The 26,316-nt window shown below is 47.9% G+C and overlaps 1 protein-coding gene across 1 annotated transcript in view; it reads right to left on the bottom strand.

The window, feature by feature from the left end:
* Positions 1–8,587: 8,587 nt before the first annotated feature.
* The window catches only part of LOC104304476 (centrosomal protein kizuna), a 28,432-nt gene continuing 10,703 nt past the window's right edge, over positions 8,588–26,316 (bottom strand). The window contains exons 7-8 of the mRNA XM_054180148.1: positions 17,499–17,598; positions 8,588–8,666 (exon numbers count right to left, since the gene is read on the bottom strand). Coding sequence (XP_054036123.1) covers positions 8,588–8,666; positions 17,499–17,598 — 179 coding nt within the window. The remainder of the gene's footprint in view (positions 8,667–17,498; positions 17,599–26,316) is intronic.

The raw sequence follows: 26,316 nt of genomic DNA on the forward strand, positions 1-26,316 counted from the left end.
TCCGGGGGCAAAGGGCAGCGCGGGGCACTGTGGGGGGAGCGCGCGCGCTCGCAGGGGAGGCGCGGGAGCGGGGCTGGCGGGTCACGTGAGGCAGGGCCGCCATCTTAGCGGCGCTGCGCGCAGGCGCGGGGCTGAGCGTTGAGTGGCTGCGGAGCGGGGGCGGGGGCCGCAGGCTGGCCGCGGAGCGCCGGTCGCGGCTGCGTGGGTGCCGAGGAAACCTTCTGCTCCGCTGAGCCCTCGCCTGGCGCCCTCAGCACAGGACATGGACCGGTCGGAGCGCATCCGGAGGAGGCCACACCAGTGATTCCTGGGGTGGAGTCCCTCTGCTGCGAGGACAGGCTGAGAGAGTTGCGGTCGCGCAGCTTGGAGAGAAGGCTCCGGGGAGACCTTAAGTGCGGACTCTCAGTACTTCAAAGGGCATATAAGGAAGATGGGGACAGACCTTGGCAGGGCCTGTTGTGACAGGACAAGGAGTGATGTTTTAGCCTAGAAGAGGGAGATTGAGACTGCAGAGAAGCATTTGTTACACAGAGGGTGGAAATGCCCTGGCCCAGGTTTCCCAGAGAGGGGGGATGCCCCGTCCCCAAAACCAGTCCTGCTCAGGTTGCCTGGGGCTCTGAGCAACCTGATGTAGTTGCAGATGTCCTCCTTTACTGCTGGAGGCCGGACTAGATGAGCTTTAAAGGTCCTTCCCCACCCAAACCATTTGTTGGTTATATAACAGAAAAGCCTCAGACCAGAGTGAGGTCTGAGGCTGCAGCCCATAGAACCAAGGAGGTTAGAAAAGACTTCAGAGATCATCAAGTCCAACCTATTACCTAACACCTCATGACTAACTAAACCATGGCTTCAAGTGCATGTTCTCAGAAAGGGCTGTGTGAAAACTTCCCTGGGTTAAAAGTGTTGTTAAAAAGTAGCTTGCCTTGCTAGGATGGTGTAGGCTGGAGACATGCCAAGGTGATCCAGGGTGTAGTTGCACTCCTGGGCTGCTTGCTCCACAACTGGGAGACAGAGTGAGGGCTGTGTCTCCTTTTCCCAGTGGGAAGAAGAGGAGGAGCTGCTAGCAGCTGTTTAAAAGGCACAGGAGGGTGGAAGAGCAGCAGAAGCTGAGGGGACATTGCCAGAAGCAGCAGGTGTAAAAACCACTCTGTGCAACGCTTGGCAGTGACAAGAGGGAGGGCAAGGAAACCCTGTCCCATGGCTGTGCCTGGTGCATAAGCAAATAGCATTAAGTTGGGCGTTGGGCGCTGTTGAAATGGAATTAAACCTTCGAGTATTAAAGGGGATTAACAGGAGGAAGATTTTGTGCTCTGCTGTGTCCTGCCACCATACACCAGCTTCATTAGGAGGGCAGCCATGAGGGTGAGGACAGGGGAAAAAAAGCAGCCTGGGAATCATTAGCAAAAATAACAAAATCTTAGGGAGTCAGCGCTGCCGGGCTGGGGAGGGGAGAGGAACCTTGCTACCTTGCTAATTTGCTGTAGAACAAATTAACCCAATATTGTATTTCTCATTATTCTTAGCCTCACTTGGCTGTTGTTAAGCCATTTCTCTGTTGTCACTCCTCTCATGAAAGCTGTGACTTGAATAAATTTCCCCAGCAACTTTTGTGTTGGCACCACCACATCTGTGGTATCGGCTGAAGATTGTCCTTTATCTGTTCCTTAACAAAGCACACCCCCCCCCCTCAATTGAAGTTCCCTATCTTGGAGCTTCTCCTCTTGGAATTTATCATGGAGTGAGACAGCTTAGCACTAACATTTTGTTTGAATTGATGGGCATCAGTTGTTTGTGTGGGTTTCTTGTATGATAATGCCAAAGAAAACAGAAGGCAGCAGTACTGGCACGTGCAAATGGAGTGTGATCATCTTATCTTATAATTACTTGGGTAAACAAGTGCTGGAAAAAAAATAAATTGATACTCTAACAAACATTTGCTTGAGAAGTCAATTAAATTTTGCTAGAAAAATAAGAACAAAGAAGCCCCCCAAACCTTTACAGATATCCTAAAGCAGAACTCGTGCTGTAGAAACGGCTGGTCTGGAATCCATCGGTGCCTGGTACCTGCTAGAAGGCAGCACAGCGTTATAGGATGGAAACAGGCAAGGCAGAGGCAGGTGGCTGTTGTGCCAGGTGTGCACCAGCAAGCTGAGGAAAGATTTCTTGCCAGGGAGGGTTCTCAAACATTGGAATGGTCTGCCCAGGGCAGTGCTGCAGTCACCATCCCTGGAGGTGTTTAAGCAGCAGGCGGACCTGGTACTTAGGAACGTGGTTTAGTGTTGCCCCTTCAGTGCTGGGTTGAGGGTTGGACTGGATGATCTTGGAGGTGTTTTCTGTGATTCTGAGAAACACAGAGCCTTCTTGTGCACTGTTGTAGAGGAAAACAGCCTTGCTGGCAAGCTGCAAGTGGTGATGGTTTCAGGGGAACATGTGATTTGGAGCAGGGGATGTGTTTGTTCCTCACTCTGATCTTTGCTCCTGCAAGTGACTGCCAGCTCCATCAGCTTCCCTGGTTCCCAACTCCTGAGGACAGCCAGCAGTGTGCTCAAGTGGCCGAGAAGGCAATAGCATCCTAGCTTGGATCAGATGCAGTGTGGTCAGCAGGAGTAGGGAAGTGATGTGCCCAGCTACTCAGCACTTGCAAGGTTTCACCTTGAGTACTGGGTTCAGTTTTGGACTCTTCAAGAAAGACAGTGAGGTGCTGGAGCAGGACCAGAGAAGGGCAGCAAAGCTGGTGAAGGGTCTGGAGAACAGGCTGAGGAGTGGCTGAGGGAACTGGGATTGTTTAGTCTGGAGAAGAGAAGGCTGAAAGGAGACCTTCCGGCGCTCCACAACTTCCAGAATGTTGGTCTCTTCTCCCTAGTATCAGGTGGTAGGGTGAGAGGAAATGGCCTGAAATTGTTCCAGGGGAGGTTTAGGTTAGATACTAGGAACAATTTATTTCCTGCAAGAGTAGTCAGGCACTGGAACAGGCTGCACAGGGAGGTGGTGGAGTCGCCATGCCTGGAGGCATTCAAGAAACTTGGGGACATGGCACTGTGGGACATGGTTTAGTGGTCAGGGTAGTGTTGGGCTGATGGTTGGACTCGATCTTAGAAGTCTTTCCCAACCCAAACAATTCTTTGATTCTCTCTGGAGGGCGTCAGAGTGAGGCAGGCTCTGTTTCACCTCACCAGGTAAGAGCACTCACCCTGCATTTTTGGTCACCCCTCTTGGTTTTGGTCACGGTATGGGGGGCACAAGCCAAGGTTTCACCTCACAACTCTCAGTGTGACGTGCTAACGTAGCACTGAGTGGTTGCACACAGCAGGAACAGAGGAGGACTTTTCCTTAGGGTGTTTTCCAGAGATGAGTGGCATGCTGATTGAAATCTGTTACAGCTGTATTGATCATGCTCCTCCTGTCCATCATCATCATCTGCCATCATCTTCAGGCTGTCAGGGTGACAGCTGTGAAGGAGCAGAATAAATTTGACTGGCAGAATGTTTTGCATCTAATGAGTCTGTGCACAATAAGAGTACAATAAATAATGCTCCAGAGGAACTTGGCTATCACTGAAACACCAAAAGGAAGATACTGCCTGAGCAGAAGCTCCCAAAGCCATCTGTCACCTGTCAGGAGCTGCATGCCTGCATCAGAGCTGGACTGGGGGAACAGAAAGCACCAAAGACTGGTGATGAGCACCTCATGTCATGTGAGGAGATACAAAGTGGGCTGACATCCAGAACCCAAAATCCCCCAGGAGGAGCTTAAAACTCCAAAGGCAAAGGAAATTTGATGCAGTGTCCTTTCCCATAGCAATAGGTTTTGAACTAGGTATCTTTGAAGTCCCTTCCAACCCAAACCATTCTATGACTCTATGCAGGTCTTCCTGAGCGGCATTGAGCCTGCAATACACAAAGAACAATAAGCCTTTGACATGCTGCTAGACAACTGTTGAGGAGCCCCTCAACCTACCTGGTGGTCTTCCCTGGGCTGCTGCCTTCTTTCTGTGCATCTCCCATCCCTTGACCAACGTGCCCAGCACACAGTACAGAGCCTTCTCTGCAGGACTGAGGTCCCACAGGACACAGCCTGGACAGTAAAAACTGGGAAGTGCAGAGAGATCTTTGCTGTTTATCTGGCCAAGGTTGTGTCAGCTTAACAGCTGTGAAGGGAGGGAGCACAGGAGCCCTCATCCAAAATTCCCTGTAGTCAAACAGGCACAGAAACCCCGGCACAGCGAGGAAGGCAGTGGAGCCTCCAGTTAAGTATCTTTAGCTCTAGAGTCCAGCTGTCTGGCATGACATCAGCTTGGCCACACACACACCCCCACCCCCAGCTCCTACACCTGAGCATCCGATTGCTGGAACATCCAATGTCAGACTAGAAACTGTGAGATGAAGCAAGCCAGCAGACATTGCACTGAGAGCTTCTCATTTTCAAGCCTTTATTTCACGGGCTGCAGGCTTGTTTGATGAAACTCAAGGTTGTTACCATTTTAAAGCTGTTTTGATGGGCCAGGCCCAAAGCCTGGTGCCTGCCTTCCAAGGCACTTTGCAGAGCAGTTTAATTGGGGTGCTGGGTTTGTTTTGGGTTTTTGCTTTTGAACTTCTCATCATTATGAGCAGATCTTTTCTTTTCTCCTTTTTTAATGTGTCCCCCTGGTTTCTCCCTTCGAAGGGAAATCTCCTGCTTAATGAACTTAATTTCAGATAAAAGGCATTAAAAGAAGAAAAATTAAAAATGCATGAAGCTCCCCCCCCCCCCCCCCCCCCCCAGTCATCCAATTACTGTGATGTCCACACAGCAATGGCAGCGTGGATTTCACAAAGCAAGCAGAAGCAGCAAAGCACAGGGGCTTGCCACATGTAAATGCTGCTCTGTTCCAAAACGTGGCCAATTAGAAATGTACATTTTATGCATTTCTTCCTCTTGATCTGTTGCAGGAGGAGATAAGGATCAAACATGCCAGCCCACCCCGAGCAGCAGATGTATGCATACCCAGAGTGCTTTCTGTTTCCAGCACCACAGCTCTGCAGGCAGAGTGCTGGAATACACAACGAGCATCAGGATGGGCTTGGCACTCGCAGCTCAGCAGCAGCAGTGGTCAGGCTGGGCAGAGGATGTGTCATCACCAAGCAGCTCTCAGCAAAGCTGCAGCCAGGCTGGTTTGGCCATCAAATCCTGCCATGAATTCCAGATGGCTACCAACTATCTATGACTCCTTGAAAGGAGGTTAGAGCCAGGTGGGTGTTGGTCTCTTCTCCCTGGGAGCAAGGGACAGGATAAAAGGAAATGGCCTCAAGTTGTACCAGGGGAGGTTTAGGTTGGACAACAGCAGAAGTGCCTTCCCTGAAAGGATTCTCAAAGACTGGAAGAGGCTCCCCAGGGAGGTGGTTGAATCCCTGTCTCTGGAGGTGTTTCAAAGAGGCAGAGATGTGGTGTTGAGAGACATGGTTTAGCACCAGCTGTGGCAGAGTTAGATTTTTTTGGACTTCATGATCTTGAAGATCTCTTCCAACCAAAACAATTCTATGTGTCTGTGAGTCTGTAACTGCCTGCCAGCCTCTTCATCTGCCAGGCACAGGGGTCACTTGTCACTTCATCTGCTAGCACCAGGCAGGGGACTGTGGACAAGCATCTCTCAGCCTCACTGACAAACAAACAGGTCACTATCTGGAGGGACTCAGCTCCTCCCTGAGGAAAAGATTGTTTTATCATCCTGCTCGCTCAGCATCTCCGGCTGCTCCGACTCCTGCAGCACCACCTCCTCCTCCTCCTCCTCCTTCACCTCCACCAGCCCCAGTGCATGAGGAGGAAGTTCTTCGCCATGAGAGTGGTGAAACCCTGGAATGGGTTGTCCAGGGAGGTGGTTGAGGCCCCATCCCTGGAGGTGTTTAAGCCCAGGGTGGATGAGGCTCTGGCCAGCCTGATCTAGTGTGAGGTGTCCCTGCCCAGGAGGGTTGGAACTAGATGGTCCTTGTGGTCCCTTCCAACCCTAACTGATTCTATGATACTATCATCCTCTGAGGTGATAACACTCAAGGCCAAACACTGTGCAAGCATGCCAGAGCAAGCAGGCATCCAAGAATCTTCATTCATTCCCCAAACAGATCACCAAAGAGCTCAGTCTCACAGGGCAGGAACCCAGCCCTTGAGAGAAAGCACACTGAGAGGAGGCTGTGGCCAGCACCAGGTCCTATTTATTCTGTATTTAAATGTTCTTGGACTGCAAAGTGAAGAGCTGCACTTCAGGCAGCAGCACTCTTGCTACGTATGAGATGAAATGGTTTGTTTCTTCCCAGAGGTGAGCAGGGGAATTTTAGTCATAGAAGTCATCAAAGTCATCTTCTTCCGGACTGCCGGTTTGGGGGCGCAGAGCAGCCTCAATCTCGGAGCTGCTGTCATCAGATTCGCCCCAGAAAGCTGAGGGTGAGGAGAAAGAATTAATTACAGAATCTTTCCCATGTTTCTGTCATTTCCATCACAGACATGATCATTTCTCAGGAATCCTGTGACCAGCAGGGCCAGGGAAGTGATTGTCCCCCTGTGCTCAGCACTGAGGAGGCCACACCTTGAGCACTGTGCGCAAGTTTTGGGTCCCTCACCACAAGAAGAACATTGAGGTGCTGAAGCTGGGGTTGTTTAGTCTGGAGAAAAGAAGGCTAAGGGGAGACCTCATTGCTCCCTCCAACTGCCTGACAGGAGGCCAGAGTGAGGTGGAGGTCAGTCTCTTCTCTCTAGTTACAAGTGATAGGATGAGGGGAAATGGCCTCAATATGCAGCAGGGGAAATGTAAGGTTTAGATTGGATAGCAGAAGAAACATTGACTGAAAGGGTTCTCTAACACTTCAACAGGCTCCCCAGGAAGGTGCTTGAATCACCATTCCTGGAGGTGTTTAGAGGACACAGAAATGTGTTGTGAGGGACATGGTTTAGCACCAGATTTAGCAAAGTTAGAGAATGGTTGGACTCAATGATCTTGAAAGGAGATCTTTTCCAACCAACACAATTCTATCATTTTGTGATCTTACAGCCCTCTGGGGGCAGCCAGACCTCACAGCTTATGGAGAAGCTCTGAGATTTGCGAACCACAGACCTAGGTGTGGACACTGTGCTGTCTATGCCTCGTGGTGTCCAGCATAGGCACAGCTGTAGCCAAACACTGGGCTCATTCAGGGCCCCACTTCATTGTTCCTCAAGGTGGCTTGAGAGAACATTTCCACTCCAAGCAATTTACTTGAGCAGCTGCTGCCTGAATTACAGCTTTGTCTATTATTGTCCCCCACTTTCTCCCTCTACTCGACCCTGTGGTGAAGTCACACTCAGAGCATGGCATCACAGAGTTGGCTTTAAAATGGCAATGACATCACAAAGGAAGAAAAATCACCACTGTGTGGCAGGACCAAATACAGACTGACCCCCAGAGAAGCCTGTGGCCTTCACAAACAGCTCTGGGAAAACAGCTCACAGGAATAAAGAGAACCACATTTAAATTCTGAGAGATTCCTCAACAAGTCAAGTCAGGTTTGACTTGTGGAAAAAGAAGTGGGAAGCAGGGCACAGGAAGAAGCATCAGTCGAGCCCAAACTCATCTGTCTGCCTGTTCCTGACCCCCTGCAGAGGGCTGCTGTTTGTCTACGACTAGCGCAACAGCTACGATGCCCCAGACGAGGCACAAGATGCAGAAACAGGGACTGAGGCAGCAGGGGAGAGGAAATTTCAGCTCATGTCTGAGGCATTCAGTTAATGCCTTTGGTGCTTTTGATGGCACCAGTCACATAAACATCTTATCTACAAATGCAGCAGCTGCATCTTTCATCCTATATCCCCAGCCCCCTGGACGGCAGGTTTGCGCTCAGCCGGGAACATCAGAGCGGTGCCGGCTGCGTCCCGCGCTCATCCCGCCCTTGACACCTGGGAAGAGGCTGAAAGGCTCCAAAAACAGAATGAAGGAAAGGGGCTGGGGATGTAAGAGAGCCTTTCAACTGGCACCAAAGCAGCCACCTTTGATGGCATCCTTAAATCTGCTCAGATGCCACACCTCTAGAACATCTGAGGCTGTGCCTGAAGCCGAGCTCCAGGCAAAGAGCTCACTGCTTCTGGCACTGAGGCTCCCATCACAGGTGACTTCAGACACCATTGGTCCATATGGTGGTTTTTAAAGGGAAAAACGAAATGCAGAGGGGAAAGAGAACATGCAGGGCCCAAACACCAATATAACAGAACTCCTGCTTGCTTATGGAAAACAAAAGCGTTCCCGATTCTTAGTTCTAGATGCACCTTTGTGCACCTCCTAATTGAGCTGTGGAAGCACAGCTGCTGCCCACCCACATTTCAAAGGGAAGACGAAGGAAATATTGGGGGTTTCCATCTCTAGGTACTCTCCTATCTGCTCCTCACTACTCTTTGATTTAAGCCCTGAAGCAAAGATCATGACTCCTTCCACACCGTATCTGTGTACTATGAAAAATGTCCTCTTTGCTTCTGGCTTTGTCATCATCAACTATTTGCTGGCTCCTGTTTTGAGACAGGGGAGTTGCACCCTTTCCCATCTCCTTATGCCCACCTTGGAAGTTTCCTATAATATAAACTACACTTAGATTTATTTATTTTTTAAGGAGCACAACATTGGTTTCCTACCTTTAGATTTTATGGCTGTTTCCATTCTTCTGATTTCAGGCCTGCAAAAGAGAAAGATTTCAAATAATCAGCACAATGTCATACAAGAACTCCATAATGTCATAAAAATCAAAGCATTTAGGGCAATTCTTTATAGTGAGGGTGGGGAGACACTGGAACAGGTTGCTCAGGGAGGTCATGGATGCCTCATTCCCTGGAGGTGTTCAAGGCCAGGTTGGATGAGGCCTTGAGCAACCTGGTCTAGTGGGAAGTGTCCCTGCTCATGGCAGGGGGGTTGGAACTGGATGATCTTAGAGGTCTCTTCCAACCCAACCCATTCTATGAATCCATGAATTTCTTTTGCAGACACTGTGAGATGGTTCAGAATAATACCACTGCCTTCTGGAACTGTTCTTTTTAATTTCATTTTACTTTATTCTTTAATAACTATTTTGTCAAGAGTTGCTTCACTTTTATGCCCTTTAAATAGTGGAGAATTATCATGCAGCCGGGCTGCTGGCCCAGATGTTCAGGCAGCATGCACTGGAGTCATTCCCTAGTCACAGCACCGATTTCCACCAACAGTGAATTAAGGGCAGGAAGGAGCAGAGCTCCATCTATCTCTTGCAGCCTTTCAGATAATGCAGAGAAAAGAAAGAAAATAAGAATAAAATCCAAACACAACTCAAAACACCCCACGTGGATGCTCCCTGAACCTCCTTGTCCCCTGTTCTGCCAGCATCCTCCTCCAGCCCAGCTCCTGGGTTCCCATCACATCCTACTCACCCCTATGTAAATGCACGCTTGCCCAGCTGCCTTTGATCTACCTTGATGTCTATGCAGTGGCAACTCTGCTCTGTTAAATGACTGCTCTTGTGTCTGGAGCATCACAGGCCCTTTTGAATCCCTCAAACAAGCTGGAATCATTTTGATCTTTTGTGTGTAGTGTGTGTATTGTGTGGGTGCTGTGAAATAATCACACAGGGGCAATGATGCAGGAGAATTAACTGTTATACCAACAGTCCTGCAAGAAGCTCTGAAAGTAAAGCTTCAGCTGATTTTAATAAGGAAGATCAAATGGGAGAGATTTGTGACATTGCTGTGCAAACTAGTAAAACACAAGCAAATGCCAGGCTGCAAGTGGAAGCTGTTGCCACAGTCAAAACAGGACTCAATCAGCTATCAAAAACATCACACAGTTTGATTCATTGCACGTACAGACACAGCAGCCAATGTGGAATTGCTTAAAGAGGGGAGTTAAAAATAACCTGGCTCTTACTGGGGAGTCATTTGTGAAGAAGAGAGGTGGGGGGGAAAAAAGGGAGATGATTCATGGCTTGTCTTACACCACTGTATGCAGTGAGGATTCAGGATTGCAGCTGGAAAGCTGAACTTGGAGCACAGGGAAGTTTCTTTATGTTACAGCAATCTCTATTATAGAAACTCTGCCTTTTCAATATAAGAAAGCTTAGAAGGTTCCTTCCAACCTAAGCCATTCTATGGTTGTTTAAACCATTCCTTTGCTACAAGCTGTGACTGCCATGAGCATGCAGCTAATATACCAAAAAATTCCAGAAACAGAGCATTAAGTTCAACCAAACTGAGGCTGAAGTCACAAAATTGTCAGGGTTGGAAGGGACCTCAAGGATCACCCAGTTCCAACCCCCCTGCCATGGGCAGGGACACCTTTCACTCTATCAGGTTGCCCAGAGACACATCCAGCTTGGCCTTAAAAACTTCCAGGGATGGGGCTTCCACCTCCATCTCTTTGGGCAACCTGTTCCAGTGTCTCACCACCCTTATGGTGAAGAACTCCTTCATAACATCAAATCTAAATCTACCCTCCTCTAGCTTGGATCCATTCCCCCAAGTCTTAGTAACAACACTAGCTGACAGTGACATAACTGATTATTATTTCTCTAAGTAACATACTTCAAAATGTTGGCCTTAAATGTTTACCTGAGGTTCTGTCGAGGTGCCCCCCAAATGCCTTCCTGTTTGCTCAGTCAGCCCCTGCCCTGCAGTACACTTCAACTCCTCATTCAAAGGTGTTTCCAAGGGGATTTCCAGCAAGTATTTTAAGCTGGAGCCTTTGGGTTGAGTTCTGCCATACACTGAATGGCCCTAATTCCTGCTCACTTTGGTGTGATTTCATGACCCTCAGCATCTTCCAGGAGGTGCTCCACATACCCCAGGCTTAGTCTGTAAAGATGCACTCCTGAGGCTGCAGCTCAGAATGCCACCTTGGTTTTTCCCAGAGTTTAGAAACCACTTGTTGCTGAGCTACAGATTGTGAGGTGACTTCCAGGGCAGGCTGCAGAAGAACCATTTTATTTTCTAGCAGTTCAGTAAAACATGCTCAGGTGGCTGGCAGGTATCAATTCCAGTGCCTAGAAGGGAGGTTTGTGTGGGTTGTGTTGCTCAGCCATGCCAGGAGGGCCCCAAAAAGTACTTTTCTCAACAGCTCAAGCCAGATCGAACACAAGAGGGTTAGTCATGGGAGCCCAGAGGACTACCACACACAACATGCCCAGGTCACCCACAGCAGGACACACCACCAGGGCAGCTTACTCCTCTTGCACAACTTGAAACACTGCAATGTGCTCCAGGGTCTGGCTGAAGGCCACTGGTCTCATGAAGAAGGTGTGGTGGTCAAAAACCACCAGGGCGGTAGCAGGGTCAGGAAACCTTCCCTCTTCTGCCTCAGCTTCCAGTGAAGAAATAACGGTCAATGCCGACAGGACAGAGAGAAAACAAATGTTTGCATTCTACCCTAACCCACCACTTTGCAGGACTAATCCACCACACATTAAGTGGCCTTCACCCCAAGACTGCACTCCAGGAGCTGTGACAGCAGCCCATAGAATCAATAAGGTTGGAAAAGACCTCAAAGATCATCAAGTCCAACCTGTCACCTAAGAGCTCATGACTACTAAACCATGGCTTCAAGGGAGAAAGAGAGGTGGAAAGGGATGTCAGCAAAGGCTGGGCATGAAAGCTGTCAGCACACAAATAAACACTGGGGAGATGGGGAAATGGAGCTAGGACATCAGAAAGGCCATGCTGGACTTCACAGCTCTGCCAAACCAAGCCTGGAGAATGCTGCAAGATAGCTTTGTAACAGAGGATAAAATCCTTCGGTTGGGTCTGAAGCGTTAGTTGAGGCTGGTAAGATGCAGCAAAAGCTGGACACTGCAGAACATTCCCATTCAGGAATCAGCAAATTCAATCATGGAAGTTATCATCTGGTGCAGTGAGCACACAATAAGCACACAGACCTCCCAGAGAAATTTTAGGAGTATAAATGAAGTAAGGCCAGTTTCACTGCCTCGACTAATCCCCTGCCATGACCCTTCCATATCCATTTACACATTTGCTTCTTCCCTAAAATTATTCCAAACTGAACCCAGGCTCTGACAAAGAAAAAACCCAAACCAGTTTAACTTCAAAGGGCCTTTTAATCTCTCCTTTACTCTGATGAAACAGGCTTTGTGTATTGAAGATGCTGCAAAAGTAAGAAATGGAAAAGCTCCCGGAAAGTATTTTTCCCTCTGTAAAGAAAAGTAATATTAAGAGGGGAAGAAAAAAAAACCCAAACCACCACAAAACAAAACCAGACCAAAAAGAGCCAAGTTAATCAATAAAGGTGGCTCACTGAAAAACAGCAGAAATAATGTTTACTTGAGCCTAAGTATCTTCCAAAAGCACCTGTCGAAGTGCTGAGTTAGTGTCAAGTGAAAAAGACACCTAAATGCTGAGGAGGAGGGGGGAAAAAAAAAAATCAAGGGAGACACCCAACTGCCAAAAAATAGAGACACAGAAAATTGCCCAAACATAAAAGGGAGGGTGGGGAAAAAAACCTCCCAAACAAACCAACCCATGAAAAACACCCCAGAGAAAGAACTGCCCTGCAACCGCAAGGTTTGATCAGAAAACCAACCAGAAGGGCAGCGTGCAGAGAGCTGGAAGCCTGTGCCTGTCTTGCACTGCAGCAGCTCGCTGCCAAAAACACTCCCTCACTGAGGGAAGTGCTGGAGCTTCTCCCCAGCAACCCATGAGGATACAGAGCCACAGATCCAGCTTCAAAAAGCTTTTTTGGAGAACATCTGAAAGCCTCCTCACCAAAGGCGAGCCAGGGCTCGGTGGCTGTGCCTCTGATGTGACACTCTCAGCTGGGTTACCCCTGTGATCCCGTGCTTCCCTGCTGGCTCCTGCTGCAGCCTGACAGCTCTATCATTTCCTGCTGGTTGTTGACTACAACTTGGGCATCACAGAAGATTTCTCCAGCTTGGAAAGTCAGGGTAAATGAGCCAATCCACTCATCACACCAGAAATGGAGTAATAGTGCTGCATTTAATTACACTGCAAACAGGATGAGCTTCATTTTTGTATCCTACCAAGCTACATTTAAGAGTGTTCTGTTTAGTCACACTGTGCTGAAGAAGAACAGGGTCCTTGCCTAGAGAAACCATTGGCACAAAGCCTGCAGCAGAGTGCTGCAAGGAAGCTGTGGAACCAGAGCAAGAATAAACTATTTCCTCCACATTACAAAGGCAGCATGTTTAAGAGACATGTTGCTGCCTCTCCCCTCAACCCACTGTTTGCAGAGCACCACCACCACATGACTATTTCTGCAACAGCTGAGTGTTAAGATTTAGGAAACAAAGCTTGCAGACCTTAGTCAGAAAAAAATGTGCTGGAACTGACAGTCACCTTCCTAGAGATGTGATTTGACACCTCAAAGTACGGCAGGAGAAGAAAAGAATCAGACACAGGCCGGTTTCAGGGGGCATCTCTCAGGAGTGTGAATTTCCTGACCAATCCCAACCCTTTGGAATCTCTCCTTCGAATGAAGTTCCCCCCCAAGCCAGGAGGTTTGGAAGGTGGGGCTGAAGGGGACGCAGGGATGGATGCGCAGAGCCGGAGTGCCCCCCGATGGCCGGTCCGCCTCGGTACGAAGAGCAGCTGCAGCGGGGCTGGTGGTAAAACATCGGCCCCGAGCGTAATGAAAAGGACGAATTATCATCTGCTAACTTTTATTTGCACGGCATTACAGCTGCGTTTGTTAAAGGCAGCTTTCGACTCAAAACCAGCCTCCAGAGACCAGCCCGGATTACATCTAGAAGACATATCCATCCCACTTTAAAACACTTTGCACTGTCTTTAATGTCCTGACAAATTTAAATCATCCTTTGGTATTCAGCCGACAACGCCTCTTCAACCTCCAGATGACTGTGAAACGAGACAGCACTAACGGGTCACTGAAAAATAAGCTGCTTGCACCCAAAAATTCAGCGTTCCCCACCCAAACTGGGGACCTCCACCGGCTGCCTCCGTGCCGTGCGGTGCCACACACAGCGCCTGGCCCCCGCCCTCGCCCAGGCATTCCCCTCCTGACTTCTGATACCTTTCCCTCACGCAAGGCTGCGATTTAATGCGCTCTTCCCTACTCCTCAACGCTAAAGCTGCATCTCCAGGTGTGGAAATACTCCTAAGTAAAGGAAGGGAGGGAAAAGTGGGGTTGTAGCTGAAGGCAGGCCGAGACGATATTTGCAGGAGGAGAGGAAGCTCTGGCATGCACCCTCGAACAAAAGGGAACAAGTGGTCTTTACTCAGAGAGCAGCTTCCTATTAAGACTCGCTCCGTCGTACATTATGCCTTTCATCCCCACTCAACCACAAAATGATTTTGCTGTAGGAAATACAATGGCAGAAAAAGATTTACATTGAAAGAATCTTTAATAATAAACTGTTGCAGATCTGCCTACTTCCCCGTGATTTATAATACAATAAACATTGGATTCTATTAAGGCTCATGCACTGAAGACATGCACTGAAAAAAACGAATATGAAAGCCCTCAATTCTTCCCGTCTCCAGTACCATAATAGTGAAATGAGCATGGATAAATGTGCTAAGAGTATCTCTTTGCATCTTTTATAGCTTGTGTGTATTAATCTGTAAAGCTTATTAAGAAAGTCATTGCTATGCAAAGCAGCACCCAATCCCTTTCTCTCGCTTTTCAACAGCGCGCAGCGTCGAGCCAATGGGACCGGTCCCCGGCCCCTCATTCCGCATTCATAACATGCAACATTTGCACAATGTATCTCTCAAAGGCCGCTGAATAGAAAGCCTTAATACTCATGTAAACAACTGCAAACCAATTACTTAATGAATCAGGCCCACACATAATGAGGTGCCAGACAAAGAGCTATAAATGCATTTTTGCGCCCCAGCCTCCGCTTTAAAGTGAAATCCCTCAGCTGTAGTTTGGGCTTAACCGGCGCATCGTAATTATCGTCTGGGGGACGCACATCAGAGGAAGCCATGTTTTCTATTTGGGTCCGGCGGGGGCCTCCGCGAGGTCACTCATCAGCTCGGTGACAAAACGCAGCCGCAGAAGAATTCACAGAAAGTCCCCCGGCAGCGCCACGCAGTTATGTCGAGTCTCAAGTAGTGGGTTTCAAGACCACTTGTGCAAGCAATAAAGCCCCAGAAGTGACTGCGGTAAGTGGGAGCGCTCCAGTGCGAGCTGTGCCTGGCCACGGCCGTCCAGCCCTCCGCTTTCCCGCTGCTCTTGCTGCTCTCTGGCTCTGTGGAGCTGGTGCCAAGTGGCCCAAAGCAAGGGCTGGCAAGAAACTTCATGGTTGGGGGGGGTGGGGCTACAGTGTTTTCGACTCAGACTGATTTTGAGCTGATCTAAGAGATCTGGGGGATTTTTAAAGCAGCATTGTGAAGTGCATGTGCCTCTCGGCACTAGAAGGCCTGAAATTTTAGGGCAGAGTGAATTATTTTTCAATCTATCACAAATAATATGAAAACCTAATTTAAAAACCTCATACAGTATAGGAGCAGTGCAGGAGTAACCAAGCTGCCAAGAAAGCTGATGTCTGGGGGGGATGCTGCAGTATTTTCAACTACCTTCAAGCTGCTCCAAGAGATTTGGGGTTTCTTTGAAAAAAATCATAGAATCAATAAGGTTGGAAAAGACCTCAGAGATCATCAAGTCCAACCTGTCACCCAGAACCTCATGACTACACTAAACCATGGCTTCAAGTGCCACGTAGCAGCATCATGAAGTGCACTTGCCTCTTAGCACTAGAAAGCATGACATTTTAGGGCAGACTTTTAAATCTCTTACAAATAACACAAAACCATAATTAAAAACCCCAATACACCATAGGAACAGTGCCTGAAGAGCGCAGGAGTAACCAAGCTGCCAAGAAAGTTGATGTTTGGGGGGTGCTGCAGTATTTCAACTCATGTAGACTACCTTTAAATAGATGATTTGGCTTATTTAAAGCAGCATCATGGTGGATCAGCACGTGAAGTGCACTTGCTTCTCAGCACTAGAAGTTGGAAATGGAAAGTTTACTCACTCTGCCCTAAAATCTACCACAAATAATTTGAAAACCTAATAAAACCAAACCAAACCTACACCTTATGAACAGTACCTGGTAAAATGCAGAAGTAACCAAGCACCTTGTTAACAAGCAGTGTTAACACCAAGGAGGGGAACTAGCTTGGAGACTTTCTTCTTAAATGAAACAAAACCAAAAACCAGCTAGTTTTATACTCCACATATTTTATTCAGATGCTGTAAGCAAGCTCTTCAGGGCCTGATCCTTCTTTTCCCTCCCCCCGCCCCCTGCTGCCCTGGGCTCCAGTGACTGACTGAAAGGTAGCATTTATTTAAAAATCCATCTGTGGGAGCACCCTAGCATTTCACAGCAGTAGGCAGTGTGACTTGCAACATCAAAGTTCCAGAAGATTTAAAAAGAAAGAAAAAGGAATTGAGGGAAAAAAGGAAGAGTTTGAGCATAAGAATTCATTCTGTTGTGTTACAGCCTGGCCTGGCTTTGCTGTACTTGAGGAGAGCTACAGAAGTGCCACCATTTTAGCCCAAAAAGCAGGACACCACTTGCAGAATTGGAACTGCCTCTCCTATCACGACAGGCCTCACTAATAACACCACAAAACACAGCTGCAGGAGGAGCCTGATGTGCTACAAACAGGAGGAGTTAAACATTTATCAGGCTGCTTCCAGCCTCTTCCCGAGGGCTGCTGCTGGCAGTTTGCAGGGCCGGAGCCGCGTGGCTGCGGCACCCACTCACTGGGCTGCTCTAATAAGGGCAGGTAAGATCTAAAGCCCAGCCAACAGACCACGAGATGGCTGAGTTACATCCCGTTTTCTGGTGCTTCTTGGCCACTAATTTGATTGCTGCACTTTGATTGCTATTACAGGTCAGTGAGGAATACAAGAAACATCCAAGAGGGCAGCTCAGGGACCCAATGGGAACTGCTGCAGCTTAAGGAAAATCCACAAATCAGCTTTTCCCTTCTTTTAAAACAAACTAACCCCTTTAGGTGCAAGTAAGACCATTAACTAAACATGCTTAGTTCAAAGCACGAGAGGCTTGTTGTAAATACCTCAGTATCAAATATAAACACCACCCCACCTCCAAACCTCAAGGCCATGAAAACTATTATCCAGTCACAGCTCGTTCACATCTCAGATAGAGGGTGAACTCCTCCACTACTTTATTTCTTGGAGACTTTTCTGTTTCATGCCTGCCCCTCTCCTGACAAGTCCTATTGTCTGGCCCAGGAGCAGCCCTACTGAGAGCAGCTGTACACGCTAATTTGTGGTTCACTGAGATGTCAATTGAGTCTGAAAATGAGAAAACAACAGCTGCAAAACAATACTTGGCCTGGGCACAAATATTTTGTAAGGTGTACACCAAAGCTGAAGATGTTTTGGTGAGGTAAACAAAAATACAAACCTTAACCCTAGACCCGGTGAAAGAGACAAAACTGACGAGAGTTTGGGTCCTTTTCTGCCAGCATCTCTCACTCTACAGAAGCATTTCAAATGGGACTGGGTTTAACCACTTTACCTTGAGAAGGGAAGACTTCTTTCCTTCGATGAAGAACTGGTTTGTGAATGCTCTTCTTGGCTTGCTTTTGGTTTGGAACTGTTATCATCACTCTCCCCACCTGTTAAGTCAAAAACATGAAACAAATTCTTAGATAAAGGTGGCTGCACTTTACCACAGCTCATGATTAAGTGCTAATTAGTTAAAACTGCAGGAAAAAAAGACTCCCTCTCTGTCAGTTAAGTTCCCTGGTGAGGATTTCTTCTGAATAGTGACATTTATGCATGTTTTACCTCATTTTAGGGAAAAGCTGAGATTCTTGTGAGGGCTGTATCAAATCATGGCAACTGAAAGGATTTCTGGGGGTTTTTTCCCCCCTCTTTTTTCATATCCCAGTTCTCATAAATTTCAGTACCAGAAAACAAGGCTGCTGTTATTATTTCTTCCCTGAAATGGGGATTTACTTTGGGCAGCTCCAATTCTCAACGTTATTTGACACGTCAATATTGTCAACCCTTCTCTTGAAGCAGAGCTGCATTTGGGAGAGACAGATCTCAGGGGTTTTGGAGGACTTAGCCAGACACTCAACTGTTTCAAAATCTTCTACATACAATTCCCTTTCACCCCAGTCTGTCTCCCTCATTTCCCATCTGTAGAGGCTGATTTAAGCAAAGGAAGAGGCAAATGAATTCATTCACTGGAACAATACAATTGCTCATCTTTGCACTCGTTTCCAGTGAATGTGATACTCAAACCCCACTTTAAAAGGCTACTTTGCATGTATTTATAGTACTGAAATCATTAACAAGCCCTAACTGTTACCAACCTGATTCCAGTTTAGTGTTTCTGTACATCTTGGGCACTGCACCTTCTAACTGGCTGTCTAATCAAGTTAGAATTCCCAGGAACTGCTTTGACTCCAGCAGTAAAGCACTTAGCACAAGTGTATTATTCAGGGTATGGATTCAAACTACAGCACACAGTGTGGCCAAGGTGATGAGCTCTGCTCTTGCTTTGCTCCAGGAGAGCATCCCTGAAACCCTGGAAACCATGGAATGGGTTGTCCAGGGAGGTGGTTGAGGCCACATCCCTGGAGGTGCTTAAGACCAGGCTGGATGAGGCTCTGGCCAGCCTGATCAAGTGTGAAGTGTCCCTGCTCATGGCAGGGGGGGTTGGAACTAGATGCTCCTTGTGGTCCCTTCCAACCCTGACCGATTCTATGATGCCCCTGCCTCAGGAAAGCCTTGCAACAGAGCTGGTTGCGTTTGGGAGAACAGAATGCCACAGACCATGGATTCTGCAAACATACAAACCCTAGTGACACCTGCCCTTAGATGACACGTGTGTGACAGGGAGCCCATCTTGCATCCAGGCATGCCTGCCTCACCTGCCAGGTGGCACTTCAAAATCTAGGACTTTTCCAGCTCTACCTAAACTCAAACCAGACCACAGTGGTTCTGCTCATAGCTTTTGCATGCACACTAGCCTCAGAAGACCATTTCTCCATGTTTTCTGTGCCTGCATTGGCTCCCCTTCCTGCACAAAATCAAACAATTCACACAAACTACTTTTTCTTCACCTTCAAGGCCCTTCAGAACCCAGCTTTACCCTACCTGACAATTACAATACAATGCTGGGCTACCAAACCAAGCCCCACTTCTGCCTCACTGACATCAGACTGCCTTGTCAATTAGTCCAGCTGCTTCCCTTCAGCACCTCTGTGCTAACATCCTACATGCCCTACAGAAATGTGAGATCCTTCTAGGACCTCTGAGCACACCAGCTCTGGTGATTCCTCTGGGCTGTTGCACCCATGAAGCCACATGTAAGTAGTCAGTGTGTGACTGCTTAGTGTGCTGAGCAACCACCTCACCTCCTCTCAACCTGCTCACCCACTTCATCCTCAGGCCTTCAACAGAATGTATGGAAGACTCTTGGTTCTAGATGTGCACTGATGACAAAAGCAGCCCAACTTGGGCATAGGGCAATACATGCTTCATGGCTGCAAGACAGCACCAGCACTTGGTGCAATGTAGAGGGCAGAGAGGATACAAGAAATACATTGCCAAGAGAAAAAGTTCTTAAGCACTCTGCTCCTCACAGAGCTGCACTGTGTATTTCCTTCATAAAACCAATCCTCATGTTTGAGGTTAAATGCAGCTTAGTTCAAGAAGACACTTTCATTCTGAGGGGCATGTTTCTGTTGTGTGTTTCATCAGAAGCAGAACCTGGCATGCCATGCTGTAACAGCCAGGGCTTGGGACCCTGACAGGCATGCTGTGCTGAAACACAAATTTTTTTTCTCTTGAGCAGAGAAAGCAGGAGGGGAGAGCAGGGGAAGAATTAAAGATGGGTTTAGAGCACATCAGCAGAGTGAAAAACTTGGATAAAAGAGTTGTCAGCACCATAGAAATCGGAAGCTGGGGAGGGACTTTTTAGGGTGTCAGGTAGTGACAGGACTAAGGGGAATGGAGCAAAACTGGATATGGGAAGAAGTTCTTCACAATGAGGGTGGTGAGACACTGAAACAGATTGAACAGGAAGGTGGGGGATGCCCAGTCCCTGGAAATTTTTAAGGCCAGGCTGGATGTGGCTCTGGGCAACCTGATATAGTGTGAGGTGCCCCTGCCCATGGCAGGGGGGTTGGAACTGGCTGATCCTTGAGGTCCCTTCCAACCCTGACAATTCTATGATTTAACAGAGAGCAGCAGTTTTGGGAGACAGAAGCAGAGGTGAGAGGAAGGCTGGGACAGTGCAGGAAAGCTGCAGCTCCTGACAGCAGCCTGGTGATGCCTTGCTAGAACAGCAGCTGTCCCTTCCCATCTGAATTCAGCAAATGCTTGCTACAAGACAGATGCCATCTGCTTGATGTTCTCCTCCTACGCAGTTTTTGAAAGGAGTGACTTGAGCACACCGCCAGCTCTTGTGCACCAGAAAGTCCCCAGAAGCAGCACAGGCACACAGGGTGAAGCTGTCTGGATGGGGCACTTGGAGCATTCACTCAGTCTGCACAGCCAGCCCAGAACATGCAGACAACTGAATGAGCTCAGCCTTTAAACTGGGGCTGGGATGTTCACAACAAAGTCCTTAATGAAATCATTGGAGCAATGCTGCAGCAGCACAGGAGCTGCTGTGCCCGAGGTGACACAGCCCTCCTGGTGCCTTGTTCCTTCCACTCAGGCCCAGCAAAGGCTCCACCATGCCACTGTTAATTAAAAGCACTCCACACTTTTCAACTTCACATCCACAGCCATCAGGGAGGAAAGCAGCTTTCATGTCAGCTTTCACAATGCAGTTCTCAACAAATGGGTGTAGTTTTCTTCATTAGCCAACAATTCCAGGGGAAAAAAACCCAGAATGTTGCTGCATAATGAACTGCTATTATTTTGTTCTGCTGCACACTCAAAGTGATCTTTAACTCAGGACATGCTGTAGCAGCACAGAACTAAAGAGAGGGGATTTTACTCCGTGGCCTACATTGCAGCATCTACCAGTTTATAGCCAAACACCTCAGTGGCTAATGAAGTGATGTGATTTTCTGTAAATGAAGAGGTAAGAAACTCTTGGCCTCATAATGAGCAGCATTTACATCTTGCCAATTGTATTGCCTCTCAGAGAAGGGCTCATTATTTCCAATAACAATCAATAATCCTCTGTGCAAGTAGAGAGAGTTGAAGGACAAAAGTGCTTTTGAGGACTCAACCCAGGCACATATCTGCATCTTCCATACAGAAGATGATCAGAGGGCTGGAGAACCTCCTCTATGGGGACAGGCTGAGAGAGTTGGAGTTGTTCGGGCTGGAGAAGAGAAGGTTCTGGGAAGACCTTATAGTGGCCTTCAAGCACCTGAAGGGAGCCTACAAGAAAGCTGGGGAGGGACTTCTTACAAGGGCTTGTAGTGATAGGATGAGAGGAATGGATTGAAGCTTGAGGAGGGCAGATTTAGGCTGGATATTACATGGAAATTCTTTCCAGTGAGGGTGGTAACACACTGGAGAAGGTTGCCCAGGGAGGTCATGGATGCCCCCTCCCTGGAGGTGTTCGAGGCCAGGCCAGATGAGGCCTTGAGCACCTTGGTCTAGTGGAAGGTGTCCCTACCCACAGCCAGGAGGTTGGAACTGGATGATCTCTAAGGTCCTTTCCAACCCAATCCATTCTATGAATCTATGAATAAGTGAGAGCCTGCACCAAAGGGAACTTTGCTTTTTCTGTGTGCTTTTATCACCAATAAAATAGTTAGGAGCTTGGATATTTCAGCTGTCACTGGTCTTCAAAGCCAATAATGCCTTGAAAGGGATATTATCAGGGTGAGTGGAGCCTGCAAGCTGTGTACTTCTACAGTTACCTTGGTAATAGTTATTGCACTCACATTCACCTCTAGGCTTGGTAGCTGTTGTACCAAATAGACAGCTGACAATGGCTTGTGCTCAGAGAAACTCTGAATTGGAACAAGATCCTCCATCACTTCAGCACTAATTACTGGGCTTGCTGATAATCTACAAAGAGGTAGGGGAATCCCAGGTGGTCTGTTAGCTGCTGTGCCAGGGCCAGCACACAGGCCACACCTCTGCTTTGGGACCAGAGGTGCAAGTGCTGGCTGTACACAGGCTCTCACATACATTTCCCCTGCAGTAAAGCAAACATCTTGCCTACAGAGAGAAGATAAAGGCTATCTGCAAATCCAACAGAAGGATTTGCTCTCTGGAGAACAAACAGATGGAAGAGATCTCCAAATTGAAACCTGACAGAACACTGCAGTAACCAGCACCCAGAAGTAGGTCAGCTACCAGCAAATCTCTCCCCCTCCCTTTAAATAAATAAATAAATTCTCTTGTAATATACCAACATATGATGCTTTCCTCTCAAGAGCAGACATTTGTATGTCCAGGGGCCTTGGGACACCCCAGTGGAGCAAGCCACCCAGTGAGAACACTTCTAGAAGCTGCTGCTGCTGTTTAAAGATGGAAGACTTTCCACCCAGAATTCACAACTATGAAAAGACTCTGAGGTCTTTCACAGATTGCATTGGGTTGGAAGGGACCCTCAAAAGTCATCTTGTCCGACTGCCCTGCAGCCAGAAAGGAAACCCCCATCAGGCTGCCCAGGGCCACATTGAGTCTGACCTTGGATGTCTCTAGGGACAGGGCCTCAAGCACTGCCCTGGGTAACCTAGTCCAGTATTTCACCACTCTCATTGCCAAGAATAGAATAGAATAAACCAGGTTGGAAGAGACCTTCAAGATCATTGTGTCCAACCTATCATCCAACACCACCTAATCAACTAAACCATGGCACCAAGCATCCCATCCAGTCTCTTCCTAAACACCTCCAGTGGTGTTGACTCCACCACCTCCCTGGGCAGCACATTCCAATGAATAATCACTCTCTCAATGAAGAATTTCTTCCTCACATCCAGCCTAAACCTCCCCTGGCACAGCTTGAGACTGTGCCCTCTTGTTCTGGTGCTGGCTGCCTGGGAGAAGAGACCAACCCCCACCTGGCTACAACCTCCCTTCAGGGAGTTGGAGAGAGCAAGAAGGTCTCCCCTCAGCCTCCTCTTCTCCAGGCTAAGCAACCCCAATTCCCTCAGCCTCTCCTCATAGGGCTTCCTCCTGATGCCCAACCTAAGCCTACCCTGCTCCAGTTTCAAAACATTGTCTTTCAGGAACTGAAGTTGAGCAGCATTAAAAAAAAAAAAAAAAACTAATCACCTACTGAAGTACAGAATCCAAACTGATCTAAGAAAACCACAACACCTCGTGCCGGGCCAAGGTTCTTCCAAGACCATGACAACCATTAGTCACCTACAGATGAACTTTTCTTCCACCAGAGCAGTTATGATTGGATTGATATGAAACCAAGAGGAAAGGGGGGTGCACTTACTAACACCTTTATTAGCACACTCCAAGTAGAACCTCAGGAACCTTTTAACCGCAAGCTCAAAGGAGGACCTCACAGGGAAGGATGTGTAGGCATGGGAAGAAGATCATTGTCTCATTAAAGGTGACTTAAAAAGGAAAGCTGAACTGCATTTGTGCTCTTTCATGTCCCCTTCTGATAGCTAAAGAAGGGCTATTCTTTTTTTTTTCCTTAAGAGGGTTATTCCTCCCTATTTCTACCTTAGAGATTTTCTACCTGGAAGCTAACACTCAAGATGCTGTGAAAGCAAAGCCCAAATGAGTGGAGAAGTGACACTGTTCTTGCTCAAATGCTTCATAGCTTTAACATTTACTTAAAATCTGTAACAAAACCAGGTCTTTGATTAACAAACCTGCCCCTTCAATAAAATCAGCAGCTTCCTGCTTGTAAGTGAGACTCTTAAACAGTCACCCAGCACAACAAGAAAGAGGAGATTTTATCCTTTCTTTTTAATCTCGCATTATTCTCCTGCCTCAGGAACAGCGATAAAAAAAGCGCTGAACAATTTCTCTCACATGTCTTCCCATGATAAAAAAACAAAGCATCTGTGAAGGAAATGAGCATGGAGGATCCACAGATCCTCCTCTGTCCTTACACAACCTGGTATAATACAAGATAGCTATTAATAGCTAACGCCTCTCTGGGGGAACCTGTACACCAGAACCCTCTTCAAGTCAGTCCTCACAATGTGGCCTTCCACAAGATTAGGACAAGGCTCTAGGAAAGGAACTACCTTCATGCCATGAGCTACATTGCCCCTGGGCCTCCACAGCTGGCTCTGGGTAGCTTGCCACTGATGGGAACAGCTCTGCAGATGCTTCAGTCCAAGCCTCTATTTGGAAGGGCAACGAGGCTGGGGAGAGGCCTTGAGCACAAGGAGAGGCTGAGGGAGCTGGGATTGTTTAGCCTGGAGAAGGCTCAGGGGTGACATCATTGCTCTCTACAACTACCTGAAGGGTGGTTGTAGCCAGGAAGGAGTTGGTCTCTTCTCTCAAGCAACCAGCACCAGAACAAGAGGACACAGTCTCAAGCTGCACCAGGGGAAGTTTAGGCTCGAGGTGAGGAGAAAGTTCTTCACTGAGAGAGTCGTTTGCCATTGGAATGTGCTGCCCAGGGAGGTGGTGGAGTCACCATCCCTGGAGGTGTTCAAGAGGGGATTGGACGTGGCACTTGGTGCCATGGTCTAGTCATGAGGTCTGTGGTGACAGGTTGGACTTGATGATCTTTGAGGTCTCTTCCAACCTTGGCGATACTGTGAAGAGCTCTGGATGTAGTCAGTCCTTGCCTGAGTGGCTTCAAGTACCAACACAGGCCAAGGGACATCTCACACCCTAAGTTCATAGAATGGTTTGGGTTGGAGGTGACCTCAAAGACCATCTAGTTCCAACCCCCTGCCATGGGTAGGGACACCTTCCACTACACCAGTTTGCTCAAGGCCTCATCCAGCTTGCCCTTGAACACCTCCAGGGAGGGGCATCCACAGCCTCCCTGGACAACCTCTTCTAGTGCCTCACCACCCTCATTATAAAGAATTTCTTTCATATCTCCAGTCTAAATCTGCCCTCCTCAAGCTTCAATCCATTCCTGTCCATCCTATCACTACAAGCCCTTGTGAGAAGTCCCTTCCCAGCTTTCTTGCAGGCCCCCTTCAGGTACTGGAAGGCTTCTGTAAGGTCTCCCTGTAGCCTTCTCTTCTCCAGACTGAACAGTCCCAACCCTCCCAGCCTGTCCCCATAGAGGAGGGTCTCCAGCCCTCTGATCATCTTCAGGTCCTCCTCTGTACCTGCTCCAGCAATTAGATGAGCACATGAGCAACTATGACCACATCAGCTACCACTCTAAGGCTCTTATTCCCCAAAGCCACACAGCTGTCCCCTTTTTCCCCCACTACAGGAATTAAGGAAGAAATACAAATACTTCAGAAATATTTACAGAATATTCAAATAAAATAAAACAAACAAACAGTATCTGGGGTCTTGTGCTACCACAGCAGGCTGCTCACAAGGACATCCACCCACTTCTCACAATGAAGTCTATCACAACCTCGAAGCCCCAAAGCTTCACCATTTCAAACCAATACTAAAGTCCTTAAAGAGTGCAGCAGGTACTGAAAAAAAATGACAATTGTTATTACTTAAGCTGAGAAAAAGTTGTACAGCAAAGTGATTACTTACAGGATGGACACTCAATATTATTTCATCTAAGAACAAGAAGCCAAACCCTCAAAGAAGTTACCTGAGCCCCTGAGACAGCACACAGAGATGCTGCTTCTCTTTCAGGCACAGAATAATTTCACAGCTCCAGGACCAGTCCACAGCAAATAATGAGCAAAAAAAATGACAAGCTGGAAGGGCCAGGAGCCAGAAGAGAGCAAGAAGCCCAGAGAAGATCATGGGCTGAGGATGAAACAGCTGGAAGGAGCAACTTTGCTTTTAAGTGAGACGTGAAAAGCCTCTCTCAGAGACAATGTGGCTGTGGGCTACTGGGAGACATGCTGCCACAAACCAGTAAATAATGCAGGCTCAGGAGGAATGGATTTGACACAGAAGTTCCTGGTTGTAGTGTGCTGGGAGAGCTTCTCAGCATTATTACAGACAGGAAGAGCAGCTATTTGCACGGCTGTTCAATTAGAAGGCTACAGGGGAAGGGGAATATTATCTATCTTGGCCTGGCTTTTACATCACTGACCTCTAATGCAGCAGCCAGCCACATGGACTGTTAGGGTCCCCAGCAAGAAAACTGCAACAGAATTGCCTGACAAACTGGTATGCAAAATCACAGCTGAAAACAGGCTCTGGTGAGGCAGGCAATGCAAGGTGGGGAGAAGCAAACCAAAAGCATTGGCAGCTACAGAGAGCCAAACTCAAGAGGCAACATTCTCCTTAAACAAGAAGCCACAGGATCAGTGATGGCATTAGTT

This window comes from Dryobates pubescens, chromosome 3 (assembly GCF_014839835.1).
Source record: "Dryobates pubescens isolate bDryPub1 chromosome 3, bDryPub1.pri, whole genome shotgun sequence".
Taxonomy (NCBI): Eukaryota; Metazoa; Chordata; class Aves; order Piciformes; family Picidae; genus Dryobates; species Dryobates pubescens.